At 39.2% G+C, this 13559-nt stretch overlaps 1 protein-coding gene across 9 annotated transcripts in view; it reads left to right on the plus strand.

Annotated features, from left to right (window-relative positions):
• The window catches only part of ARHGAP12 (Rho GTPase activating protein 12), a 115850-nt gene that overhangs the window by 58862 nt on the left and 43429 nt on the right, over nucleotides 1-13559 (plus strand). For 6 of the 9 annotated variants that reach the window (XM_043883168.1, XM_043883167.1, XM_043883165.1 and 3 more), the window contains 3 exons: nucleotides 706-969; nucleotides 8559-8699; nucleotides 9863-9943. In XM_043883168.1, the coding sequence (XP_043739103.1) occupies nucleotides 706-969; nucleotides 8559-8699; nucleotides 9863-9943 (486 nt within the window). The remainder of the gene's footprint in view (nucleotides 1-705; nucleotides 970-8558; nucleotides 8700-9862; nucleotides 9944-13559) is intronic. The other 3 variants (XM_043883171.1, XM_043883173.1, XM_043883174.1) reach the window with 2 other exon arrangements.

Below are 13559 nucleotides of genomic sequence, written 5' to 3' on the forward strand. Positions count from 1 at the left end.
ACAATCCATAAGGTCGAAAAGAGCCGGGCACGACTGATTGACTGAGCACACACACGCACACACACACACTGAGAAATTATAACTGAGAAGGAGTAGTATGTGGTAAATTCTGAGCTGAAGTACTACTATATCTCCTTTATCTTTTACTTATATTCTTGATTTAATATTAGAGCTTAGGATATAAAATTTTTTCATAGTTTTCTGAGTAATGCTGACTTCTGTTGGAAGACGTTTTATATTTTAAAAATTGCTTAAAAATTGTGGCATTTTAGAGCCAATGGCGACCTAAGTGGTTTAATCCAATTTCTTCACTTACAGAGATTAAACCGTTCTATTTCATAGAGATGAAGCGATCTAGTCTGTGGTTTTGCAGCTTGTCAGGCCAGATCTTAAACTGGAGTCCACTGTTCCGACTTCTAGTTGAGTGTGCTCTCAGCGGGAGGGGAAGTGATTGTGTGCTCTGGGTTCTTCTGAAAGCTTTTATGTTTGTTTTTCAAACTATGGATATTAAAACTGTTAAATTCTTATTTTTTCAAACTATGAACATTAAAACTGTTAAATTCTCATTTCCTTTAAAAGAATATATATACACACCTCCATATATGTTTTAAAATGAATTTGTATTTATGTTTATAAATCTCATGTTTAATTTTTATTTATAAGCGTTATGCACGTGTAAACATGGATATTTCAAATCTCTCATAGGCAACGACACCTCCAAATCAAGGGCGGCCTGATTCTCCCGTCTACGCTAACCTGCAGGAACTGAAGATATCCCAGTCGGCTCTTCCCCCGCTCCCCGGAAGCCCAGCAATTCAGATTAATGGAGAATGGGAAACTCATAAAGATAGTTCAGGGCGTTGTTATTACTATAACAGAGGTACACAGGAAAGAACTTGGAAACCCCCTCGTTGGACTCGAGATACGAACACAAGCAAAGGAGATTCCCAGAGTCCAGGGGATCAAGAGGTATGAGGAGCTAGGGGGTCAACCAGTGAGTTACAGAGCTTTTTCTCTCTTCGTTCCTCAGAGAAGTAAATAGGTTTGCTTCTAACCTTTGAAATCTCTAAGATACTAAATCTTCTTTCCAAGTTTTATCATATCACTGTTTATTGCTTCCTAGTGTGTAACTAGTAGACAGCAGCTAGCCCTGTGGCATGCTTACATGTCTAGAGTTCACTGCATTAATGTTGCCTGTTGCCCATGGTTTCCCTCACATGCTAGAAGATACTAATCCAGTCATCATTATTGCCAAAGCAGTTACATTTTTTAGAAAAAGAAGGGAAGAAAATATGTGATGTGATTTAGCCAAACAAAAACCCAGTTATTTGATGCTTTTCTTTATGATTTGATGGGACTGGCAAGATACTTCTCAGTTTTTGTTAGAGGTACAAGTTTACTTTTTATGTCTGTGTAGGGGAAATAAGTATAATGTAAGTCCTTTGCTACAAGCCGAACACCCTCTAAATCTGACAGTTTACTCTAAAAACATTTCTTGATTGCCTGGTTGTCTTCTGTTTTTTTTGGCCATGCCACGTAGCTTGCAGGATCTTAGTTCTCCTGCCAGGGATTGAATCTGTGCACCTGCAGTGGAAGTGTGAATCTTAACCACTGAACTACCAGGGAAGTCCCTAAAATTAGTTTCTCTAACAGGTGTCCATACCATTTCCCCACTCACCTTGGTTTCACAGACACACAGACATACACAAACAGACACACATACCCTGTGCAACACACACACACACACCTGGAGGGCGGTGCAACATACACACACATACACATCCCTACCCCCCCCCCCCCCCCCCACACACACAGACACACACACCCACCCCTGGAGGGTGGTGCAACATACACACACATACATCCCTACCCCCTCACACACAGACACAGACACACACACATCCCTACCCCCCCCACACACACAGACACAGACACACACACATCCCTACCCCCCCCAACACACACAGACACACACACATCCCTACCCCCCCAACACACACAGACATAGACACAGACACCCCTACCCCCCCACCCCCACACACAGACACATACACATCCCTACCCCCCCCCCAACACACACAGACACACACACACACACCCCTACCACCCCCCCACAGACACAGACACAGACACACACATCCCTACCCCCCCCCCCACACAGACATAGACACACACACATCCCTACCCCCCCCACACAGACACACACACATCCCTACCCCCCCACAGTCAGACACAGACACACACACATCCCTACCCCCCTCCCCCCACACACACAGACACAGACACATCCCTACGTGCCGCCCCCCCCCACACTCAGACACAGACACATCCCTACCCCCCCCCAACACACACAGACACAGACACACACACATCCCTACCACCCCCCCCACAGACACAGACACACACATCCCTACCCCCCCCCCCACAGACATAGACACACACACATCCCTACCCCCCCCCCCCACAGACACACACACATCCCTACCCCCCCCACACTCAGACACAGACACACACACATCCCTACCCCCCTCCCCCCACACACACAGACACAGACACATCCCTACGTGCCGCCCCCCCCCCACACTCAGACACAGACACATCCCTACCCCCCCCCAACACACACAGACACAGACACACACACATCCCTACCACCCCCCCCACAGACACAGACACACACATCCCTACCCCCCCCCCACAGACATAGACACACACACATCCCTACCCCCCCCCCCCACAGACACACACACATCCCTACCCCCCCCACACTCAGACACAGACACACACACATCCCTACCCCCCTTCCCCCACACACACAGACACAGACACATCCCTACGTGCCGCCCCCCCCCCCCCCCCACACACTCAGACACAGACACACGCACCCCCTGGGGTGCAGTGCGATGAATGGGCCAGTAGTGCTTTGAGAAGCACTCATCTCTGAGGCCTGGAGAGATGCCCTGGGACTGTGCAGATGTGCAGAGAAGCCTGGGTAGGATGGACGGAAGGAGTTACAGCCTGCTGTTCGGTAGACAGCGGCCCCTGCACTCACACAGGACACCTGCTCTTAGAGCAGCTGACTTGCACAGCAGAACTCTAGCTAGGTAGGAGCTGGAGAAATCAGGTAATACATCCTGTGTTTAGTGGAGTCTAAGAGCTTGGTATGGTTAATAACCCCTCCTCCTGTCCTATTTTTCAGTTGGTTATTTATAGCTATGCTTTGGTGGTAGCTTGTATTAATACTGAGAGTTGGGGAATGAGGTGGAGGGTTAGTGAGAAATTGTTCCTGTGTTACTATAATAAGAGAAGTGTTAGGGAAGCGATTTGAATTTGTGTGTCTCAAAAGATTTGAAAGTAAGTTGTCCTGTGTGTCCATGATAAAGTAAAGTCTTATCATTTGGAAGAATTAGGGAAAGGGCTAAATTATAGAATAAAGGGATTTAAAGTACGCACGGAAACTTGAGTAACCTTTCTTAGGTTTCTGTTACACTTCAGAGACTAGATGGGAGTGATCTGTAAATCGCAGTCTGAGCTCACACCTCTACTCTCTGCACATATTGTGTAAAAATAGGTGTTTCCAGAGTGGCCGGGTCACATCTTCCAGTAACTTCTTGAGAAAGGTTGTGTATGGAGGTAAAATTGAGACCATGTGTGTGAAAATGTTGACACTGTACTCTCATATTTAATTGAGAGTGTGCCTGAGTGCAGAATTCTAGGTTGGAGATCATTTTTCCTCACAATTGTGAAGCATTTTGAACTTGACTTTATGGTGATCTGGGTCAGCTGCATGTTGGATGTCTCCAGTGTTGGAACCGTGAGGTCTTCCCTTTCAGACTGACCAGTCTCTGCAGAAGTCAGAACGCTGGCCAGTAAGTTGGTAGCAGCATTTATTTCACACACAGCCCCTTAGTTTCCCCTCTTTCTGTTTGGTAGCCATGTTCTAGTTGTGCCTGTTGTTTCCCAGCTCAGAATTCCTCTTGAGAGGGAGTCAGCCCCTGTGCTGCTGCTGCAGGAAGGGAGGGTGCGCACTGGTGGCCAGGCATGAGAAGGGAATCCTGGTGATCTCAGTCCTCAGTTTCGTACCTCGGTTCCAGGAGGAACCTGTTGCCAAGTGTACACTTGTTGGATTTCATCTTTCCTCTTCAGTGCCGCCCCAACCCCCACCCGTTTAGATTCTGCTTGCTTTGTGGGTAATTTAGGTTTTTGTTCGTCTGCTTCTCAGCCTCCAGAGTTCTGTGGCTCTTGTGTCTTTCTGTGTTCTCCCTGTTCTTAGGGGTTCAGATCTTTTTGAGCTTATTTCAGTACTGTTATCTTATTGGGGTTCAAGTGGGAGCAAACTTCTCTTTCATTCTAACTCAGAAGCTTGTTATTTTAGTGCTTACCCCGGAACAGTGGTTCTCGCCTAGGGCCGTTTTGTCTCCAGGGGACATTAGGCAATGTCTGGGGATGTTTTGGGTTGTTACAGCTCAGGATGGGTTACCAGCGTCTCATGGGTAGAGACCAGACAAGCTGTCGCGCATCTTGTGATTCACATGACAGCTCTCACCACGAGGAATAATCTGGCCCTAACTGTCCGTGATGCTGCTGCTAAGAAATGCTACCTTAGAAGTTGTAACCGGCGTATGTGTCAAAGTCTACAATTAATCAGCATCTTCTTGCTCCTTGAAACCCTCCAAGAACTCTTTAAGTGCTATGGGGCCTTTTGTTGTTTATTTCTATTTTCTAGCCCCCCATCCCACCCCTGTGACTGTTGTACATTTGTTGTTTAGTGACTAATTCATGTCCGACTCTTGTGAGCCCATGGACAGTAGCCCACCAAGCTCCTCTGTCCATGGTTTTTCTCTTGGCAAGAATACTGGAGTGGGTTGCCATTTCCTTCTCCAGGGGATCTTCCCAGCCCAGGGATTGAACCTGTGCCTCCTGCTTGGCAGATGGGTTCTTCACCACTGAGCCACCAGGGAAACCCCACTGTTGTACATGGTGACTCTTAAAATTAGTCCTCATATTTACCACTTTCTTTTTCAGATTTCTTAGGCAGATTACATTATCTTGAATTATTTTTTTACTGCCCTAAGTACATACCCATACCTTTAAATTTCCTTAGTGAGCCTCCATTATTGATAGAGTCTTGGTTTTCATTTGCCTGGAAATTTATTTTTCATTATTTTTCAAGACTATCTTTACCTGGTACACAGTTCTAAGGTGATTGTTTGCTTTTGTTTTTTCCCAGTTCCTTGAGACTTACTCTCATGTTTTCAGGCTTCTGTTGTTAATATGCACAATTCAGTCTGTAGGTCTCTTCTTACAGGAGGCTTTGAGGACCTTGTGCCTGTAATTTCACTGTGATGTGATTAGGTGAAGTTATCTTTTTTTATTTCCCGCCCAGGCTTTGTTGGGAATCCCAAATTTGAGGAGTTTCTATCTTTGATTAGTTCTGGAAAATTCCTGTGTATCTACATACATTATCTATATACAGCTCCTGTCTCATTTTCTCTTTCCTCTCCTTTGGGACTGTGATTAGGTACATGTGTACTCTGCTTGCTCCATTAGCCGTGTTTCTTGATTCCTGTTACACTTAACACTTTATTGCTGCACCTCTCTGAGCTTTGTCCTCAGTCATTTTCAAGTTAGGCTCCTGTTTGCTGTTTCTTCATCATGTGTGTTTATTTGATATTAAACCAACCCTTGAACTTAAAAAATGTGTTATTTTTAATTTGTTTGGGGGAGCTACCCATGTTACTAGTTTGAAAAGCGTGAAACATACAGAAAAGTGGAAAGAATAGCACATTGAGCTCCTGTATGCTAGGCACCCTTCATCTGGATGTACAAGTTGTTACCACTTCACCACATTTGCCTTGTTTCTTTATTTCTTTATTCTTCGACTGGACTGGGTCTTCGTTGCTGCACGTGGGCTTTCTCTAGTTGCGGTGAGCAGGGGCTACTCTCTAGTTGCGATGCGCAGGCTTCTTACTGCTTCTCTTCTGCAGAGCGGTGGCTTCTCTTGTTGCAGAGCTTGGGCTGTCAGGCGCATGGACTTCAGAAGTTGCACACATTTCTTTCTCTCTCCTTTCACCCTTCTATCTCCACTAGTTGTTTTATTCTGAATCATTTGTGCAGACAATGTAATGTTTTATTCTCTAAGTGTAAGGACTTTTTCCAGCAAAACAAATTGAAAACATATTGAAAAATGCATTTATCACATCCAAAAAAATTAATATCTGAATGTTATTTAATACAAAATTAATATTCAGTGTTTCTCACTGGTCAGTTAATATCCTTTATGTTTTCTATTCCTGCAGTAAAGGATCCAGTGAATGATCATATGTTGCATTTATTTGTCATATTTTTCTTAGATCTTATTTTCTACTTCCTTTTTTATAATTTCCGTATATAAAGTCTTTAAGAGTCTGAATATGCTGTTTTTCTGCTGACTCGCACTCATGCTGTTTGTTTCATGTCGTGTGTGTGTGTTTTAATGTGAGATGATAGTTGTTGGAGATCATAGATAACAAATCTTTAATGCTAATGTTGAAAGTTTCTTCCTTCAGAGAGGTTTTCCTTGTTTCTCTCAGGTTCTGGGGAAACTAGTATCCTGTGGACATTTGAAACTGAATTTTCAGTCTTAGTTTCCCTAGGCCCCCTAGGTAGTAGTAATGTGAATGCATAAAGACTGGCTTGTTGGGTTCTCCCCTAACTTCCCCCCATTAGTCTTGTGATTTTCCTAGTGTGCACTAGAGGGACAAGGTTTGTTTCTGGTTTACCCTATAACTGCAGGTATAATTCTTTGGGGTTCCCTGTCTTTATTGTGGGACTCCCTGTCTTAGGTTGTCCGGAGTCCTGATCCCCAAAACGTCTGCATGGTCTTGAAAACTAATGTTTTAGCTCAAGGTTTGGCAAATGCCTTCTTGGAGAAAGCTGCCTTTTTATTCTCCTTACCGATCTAGATTCTTGCTTCCAGTAAGTTTTATTCCTGAGTATTTCTTAACCTCTTGCTCCTTGATGGGTTTATAAAAAATTGTGGTGTAATATGATGTGACATTTGTATATATTGCCAAAATGATCACAATAAACATAGTTAATATCTGTCACCGTACATAGTTATACAGAATATTTTTTTCTGGGAATGAGAACTTTTAAGATCTACTCTTTTAGCAAATTTTGAATGTGCAGTGTTGTATTATTAACTCTGTAACTATGCTGTAGATTCCATCCTCAGGACTTAATTTATTTTGTCACTAGGAGTCTGTACCTTCTGACCCTCTTCACCCATTCCCTACATCTCTGTCAACCACCAGTCTGTTCTCTGTACCTATGAGCTTGTTTGTTTGGTTTGTTTTCACGTTCCACATGTGAGTGAGATCACTGGGTATTTGTCTTTCTTCTGCAAGTTATTTCATTTAGCATACTTCCCTCAAAATCTATCCATGTTGTCACAAGTGACTAAATTTCTGTTTTTTTTTAATGGCTGAATAATATTCTCTGTACAGATTGCCATTTATTCTGTTTCTAAAAGATTCTTATTGTACCTCTCTGATATTAGCTTATGTTTTAAGTGATCTCAATTAGATTAAAATAATCCTGATTTTTCAGTTAGGCTTTCCATTTTTTTAAACCATTGCTATTACAAAGCATGTACAGCTCACTCCATTCAAGACTTCTATAAAGTTGACTTTGTCAGTTTTTATGAACATGTTACTGACATTAGGATGTTTGTTACTCACACAACATTGAAAATCTACACATCTGAGTGTTTCAGACCAAATATGGTGGTAGAAAATTTGATCTATTGAGTAGATGTAATTGTAGAAACTGTTTTACCTGAACGTGACCCTGGAAGGGTCATTTGCAGAATTAGCCCAGTAAATATTACACTGAATTTCTTAATCTTTCTGTATTATGCTTGAATTCATTCAATATTATTTTTTCCTTCTTTTAAAGTAGAGTTTTGAATAGTTTTTAACAAGCATTTGTGTTGAGTGAGTCAGGAAAACTTGATTATCAATTAGAAAATAAAATATAGTGTTACAGAGCTAGTGTCTTTTCCTCCCCTCTCCCATCCCACACACTTTAAAAAAATTAGCTCAAGGTATATTTATTAAGCACTTTTTTGCTGGGTGTTTGGCTAGGAACTTGCGATTAATAGGTGAAATTTTCAAGAATCTCAGTCTAATGATGTGCCCTCACCTCCTACTTTGCTTAGACATAGATGTGCATACATACATTTGCCCTATCCCCATCATTTTTTAACCTGATTTCAGTTATAAGTAGCACAGCATAGAAGGCAGCATTTTTATCTCTCAGTCTGAAAACATTGTTCTCAGTTTCTTTATAGTGAATATTTCTAGGCTTGCATTAATGCAATATAATAACTTATTAATTTCCCCGCACCACTTACAGTACACCATTAAAAAGACTAAACAATTTGTTATGAAAATTAAATATTTGAATATATTCAAGATCTCTTAGTATGTATAGCCAAATAAAGTCAATTGCTTAGATTTTCAACTGCTGTATATGTATATTCAAAGAAGAACAATCCTTATGTTTCTGACTATTTGTAGCTGCTTTCATCAGAAGAAAACTACCACAGCATTTGTCACAGCCAGTCAGATAGTCAGTGTGGTTCTCCTCCAAGGGGTTGGTCAGAAGAGTTGGATGAACGTGGGCATACCTTATATACCAGTGACTATACTAATGAAAAGGTACATTCTTTTTTTCTCATCTAGTTTTCTTGGCAGATTCCTCTCATAAAATCATTGTGTACGGAAGCTCTAGTAGTATTTTAAAAACTCATGGAAATATTTTCTTGTAATTCTGTAGTCATGTCAACTGACAGTTCGAAAACTCAATGTAACTACTGATTCATGGTTTTAAGCTGCTTCCAGTTATCATAATTTTTGTGGTATCAACCTGTTTAAGACAGAACCTTTTTAAGAGTAGACCCGTTGAGTGTCATTCTGTTTATGCCTCTTCAGTAAACATTTCTTTGTGCTTTTCTTGGCAAATAGTTTTTTTGGTAATAGTTTTCTCAACGTGTCGTAATAATCCACCTCACGTCCTACACTGCTTTTTCTTTTATGACCAAGTTATGTAAAACAAAAACCATGAATCTAGTGCTTTATGATTAATTAATTAGTGTGAGAATACTTGTTGTAATTTTATGTGTTTATCATCAGAGAAGGTAATGGTTAGTTGTGCTAGTTTAAAGAATAAAAGCCTTGGGAATAAATGGAGATAGGTTTTTTCACTCCACAGTGTTTTTTAATTATTTAACACTAGAACACATGAAAACAATAATTTTCATTTCACAATCAAGATCACATGTTTTAGTCTTTACTTCTTCATATTTCCTGTATTATATGAAGTTTTGTTGTTGGTGTTACTTAAATTGTATGAATAAGCTGTGTTGGCTACAGCAGGTAATTCCTAAGGGTTTGTATGAAGTTGGGATTAAATCGTTTAGTAGTTTCACCCTTAAAGATTGAAGAAAAATTCCCTTTTGTTAATTTGTCAACCCTGATTTCAGGGTGTGTGTCCTTGTGTCCACATACATACGTATATATGATGTCGATATATGTATCTTTGTATCTTTACGTTATCCATTTCTTGTTGTGTTGTTAAATGGTGCTTGGATCACTAGCTTGACACTGGATGAAAGAGAGAAATTTGCATTTAATATTTAGTTACTTATTTTTATCGAACTTAAAATGCAAGTCTGTTAGTATAAGTTTGTTATATTTCTTTTGGAATGTTTTTGAGCAAACAGAATAAAATTCTTAAGAATATTACCTAATACCTATGATTTTATAAGCTTAAGCTCAATTTTATTTGCATTTAAAATATAACACCTGTTTTGTTTTTATAGTGGCTCAAGCATGTTGACGATCAAGGTAGACAATATTACTACAGTGCAGATGGATCTCGCTCAGAGTGGGAGTTGCCAAAGGTAATAAACCTTAACACTGAGTTTCTGTGTAAAAATAGTGGATGAAGTAAATAATACCTGAAAATGGTTACAACAGGTTTATTTTTAAATTTTTATTCAGCTCTGAAAAAGCAGCAAGACTGGTTTTTCCATAATTCATTGGGAATCCTTTGTCTCAATTATTCTGTGACATACATTATCTTATAGCTATATAATATTGATAATCCCTATTTAAAATTTCTTTGATTCAGTTTTTCATTGTTCCTGGATCCAAGATCCCCTTTAAGTGGCAGTAATGCAAAGAGTTCTCTTAAATTTGTTGAGTTTTCTGCATGAAGTTGGTGTTAAACTTATATTTTTAAAAGAAAGAAAAGCAACTCAGTATTTAAGTTTATTCTTGTATGTAGATGTGTATTATAGTTGAGTCAGTCATTAGCAGCATGTAGTAATGAGACCTTCCAGGGTCTCACTGGCTCTCTAAAGATAAATGCACGAGGGCTGAGTTTATCTAAAGCAGTAGGTTTCAAAATGGTTGTGTAGTTACCACTGTTAGTATTAAGATATAAATATATATAAATATTAATGATATCTGAGCAAACATTTAAATTTTAATCGGTACCTTATGTTAACATTTTAGAAAACACCTATAAGTAGCAGATGTATCTGTAGTGTCAATTATCAGATAGACTTTAGTTTATAAAGAAATTTTTCTTTTTCCCAAAGTAAGTCAATTTAAAGAAAAATATTACTAGTTTAGAGATACATGGATATAGAAAAAAAATCATTAAAAAAATAGTACAATGGATAGAATAAACTATAGTCAGAGGGACAAGAAGATAACAAATATTAAAACATGGTTAAAGGAGATGGAAGATGGGTGGAAATTTTCCTGTATTCACAAATGAGGAATTCTCGAAGAAGAAAATGGAAGAACTGGTAGAGAAATAGTATTTTGGAAATATAATTTCTTGGAATTTTCTGAAACTAAAGGAAGGCATGAGTCTTCAACTGGAGCCTTCAATACTGACCAGAACACAGGAGAAAAAATACACATATTGACAAATTTTACTGAACCTGTGGAACTTCAGTAGAGGGAGACAATCTTAAAAGCCATCAGAGGGTAAAAAGGAAGATTGCCTGTGGTGGCAGTTTGCATCATTTGATCCGTTCCTCGCCCACTCCCAGATCAGTGCTTTTTGCTGTGTGCCTTTGTAGTGACCTCTTGCTGTGGATGGGGCATATTGTCCTGCTGTTACCATGACTGAATCTAGTCTAGACATGTGACTTGCTTCTACTGATGGGATGTGAGCAAATGTGTCATAAACATGGTATTGTAAAGGGCTTGTACATCAGGGCTTGCTTTTCCACCTCTACCTCTGCTGTGAGAGGAATGTATGGTCCTAGGTAGAGTAAATAAATACATTTTAAGAAAATGAAGAGTCTCAGAGATCTGTTGGGACCATACAAAAGACCTAACATTCATTTCTCGAGAATTCCAGAAGGAGTGAAGAAAGAGTGTGAGGCTGAACAATATTTGCAGAAACAATGTTTGAAAGCATCTCAGATTTGATAAAAGACAAACCACCAGATTCAAGAAGCTGAGTAAATACCAAACAGTATGGACTCAAAGAAATCCACATCCAGACACATTGTAATCAAATTTCTGAAAACTAAAGACTTCCCTTCGCCTCCCCCCCCCTTCAAGAAATATCTTGAAAGCAGCTCAGTGAAACAACACAGTACTTTGTGGGGTAATAATGATTTGAATAGCAGAGGATGTCTTATTAGAAACCATGAAGCCAGAAGGAAGTGGTGCTATACTTTACAAATGCACAGAGAAAAAACTCATGATTGTATATCCAACAAAAATATCCTTCAGTCATGAAAGTAAAATAAAGACATTTTCAGATGAAAGTAAACCCAGAGATTTATTACCAACAGTCTTGTTCTCAAAGAATTGCTATAAGAAATCCTTAAAACAGAAGAGAAATAAATGAAGAAAACTTGGAACATTAAAAATGAACAGAGTATAACGGGAAGGGTGAATATCAGAAGAGACATTTGTCTTGAGTTTTAAGGGGATATAAGAAGATATTCTATGCAAATGGAAATCAAAAGAAAGCTGCAATAACAGTATTCATATCAGACAAAATAGGCTTTAAAATAAAGACAGTTACGAGAGACAAAGGACACTACGTAAAGATCAAAGGATCAATCCAAGAAAAAGATATAACAATCGTAAATATATACATACCCAGCATAGGAATATCTCAATAAATAAGGCAAATGTGAACAGCCATAAAAGGAGAAATCACCAGTAACATAACAGTAGTGGGGGACTTGAACATCCCACTTTGATCAACAGACAGGCAGACAGACAGACAGAAGATGAATAAGAAAACATAGGCTTTAAATGACACCTTAGGCTAGATGGATTTAATCAATATTTATAGAGCATTCCATCCAACAGCAGCAGAGTACACACTCTTCTCAAATGCACATGGAACATTCTCCAGGATTGATCACATGCTAAGCCACAAAGTGTTGCCTCAGTAAATTCAAGAAAATTGAAATCATGTCAGGCATCTTTTCCAGTCACAGTGCTTTGAGATTAGGAATCACCTGCAAGGAAAAAAAACTGTAAAAAACACAAACACGTGGAGACTAAACTATATGCTACTAGAAAACCAATTGATCACTTAGGAAATCAAAGAGGAAATCAAAAAATTATGTTTGACCTTTAAAAAAATTAGAACATTTCTGAAGGTGGAGATGTTATCTAGGACAACTACGTTGTGAAGAGGGGAGAGTAGTGTGACATAATTGTTGGTAAGGTTTCTACATTTCACTTGAAATAGTAAAATGCTGATATTGATAGACTGTGAGGAATTAAATACATAATTTGTAATACCTAGACTAAACACTTGGAGAAGGAAGTGGGAGGCCACTCCATTGTTCTTGCCTGGAGAATCCCAGGGATGGGGGAGCCTGGTGGACTGACGTCTATGGGGTCGCACAGAGCTGGACACGACTGAAGTGACTTAGCAGCAGCAGAGTAAGCACTAAAAAACTGTAATGAGAAATAGACTCAAAGAGCTATAGATAAACTAAACTACGTTAGTAAAAACTCAAGATAGTCCATAGGAAGGCAGGAAAGGAGAAACAGGCATGATAGAATATAAAACAAAGCAGCAGACTTAATCCTAACACATAAATAAATTACATTAAATGTAAATGGTTTAAACACAGCTATTGAATATTTTTGGAAATGATAAAAACCATGACCCGATTATATGTTTCTACAAAAAGATCACTTCAAATGTAATGATGTATTACTTCATGCTGAAGATTACTTATCATATAGTTTATAGTAAATCTCACACTTCATGATGCCATTGCAGAAGCTTTGCCATTAAAATTAGGTCTTAGACTATAACTTTCCTGTCAATGCTTCTATTCAACAATTAAAAAAAAAAAAGAATTAAGAGATGGCAGTTGTTCCTTTTATTAGAAAATCAGGAGATTTGGCAAACTCAGAACTGTTAATAGTTCAGTAAGTTTGCTGGACATAAAATCAACCTAAAAACTACCCAATTTTCTAATTAAAAAGTTAATTTGAAAATATGATAGGAATAAA

This window comes from Cervus elaphus, chromosome 23 (assembly GCF_910594005.1).
Source record: "Cervus elaphus chromosome 23, mCerEla1.1, whole genome shotgun sequence".
In the NCBI taxonomy this organism is placed as follows: Eukaryota; Metazoa; Chordata; class Mammalia; order Artiodactyla; family Cervidae; genus Cervus; species Cervus elaphus.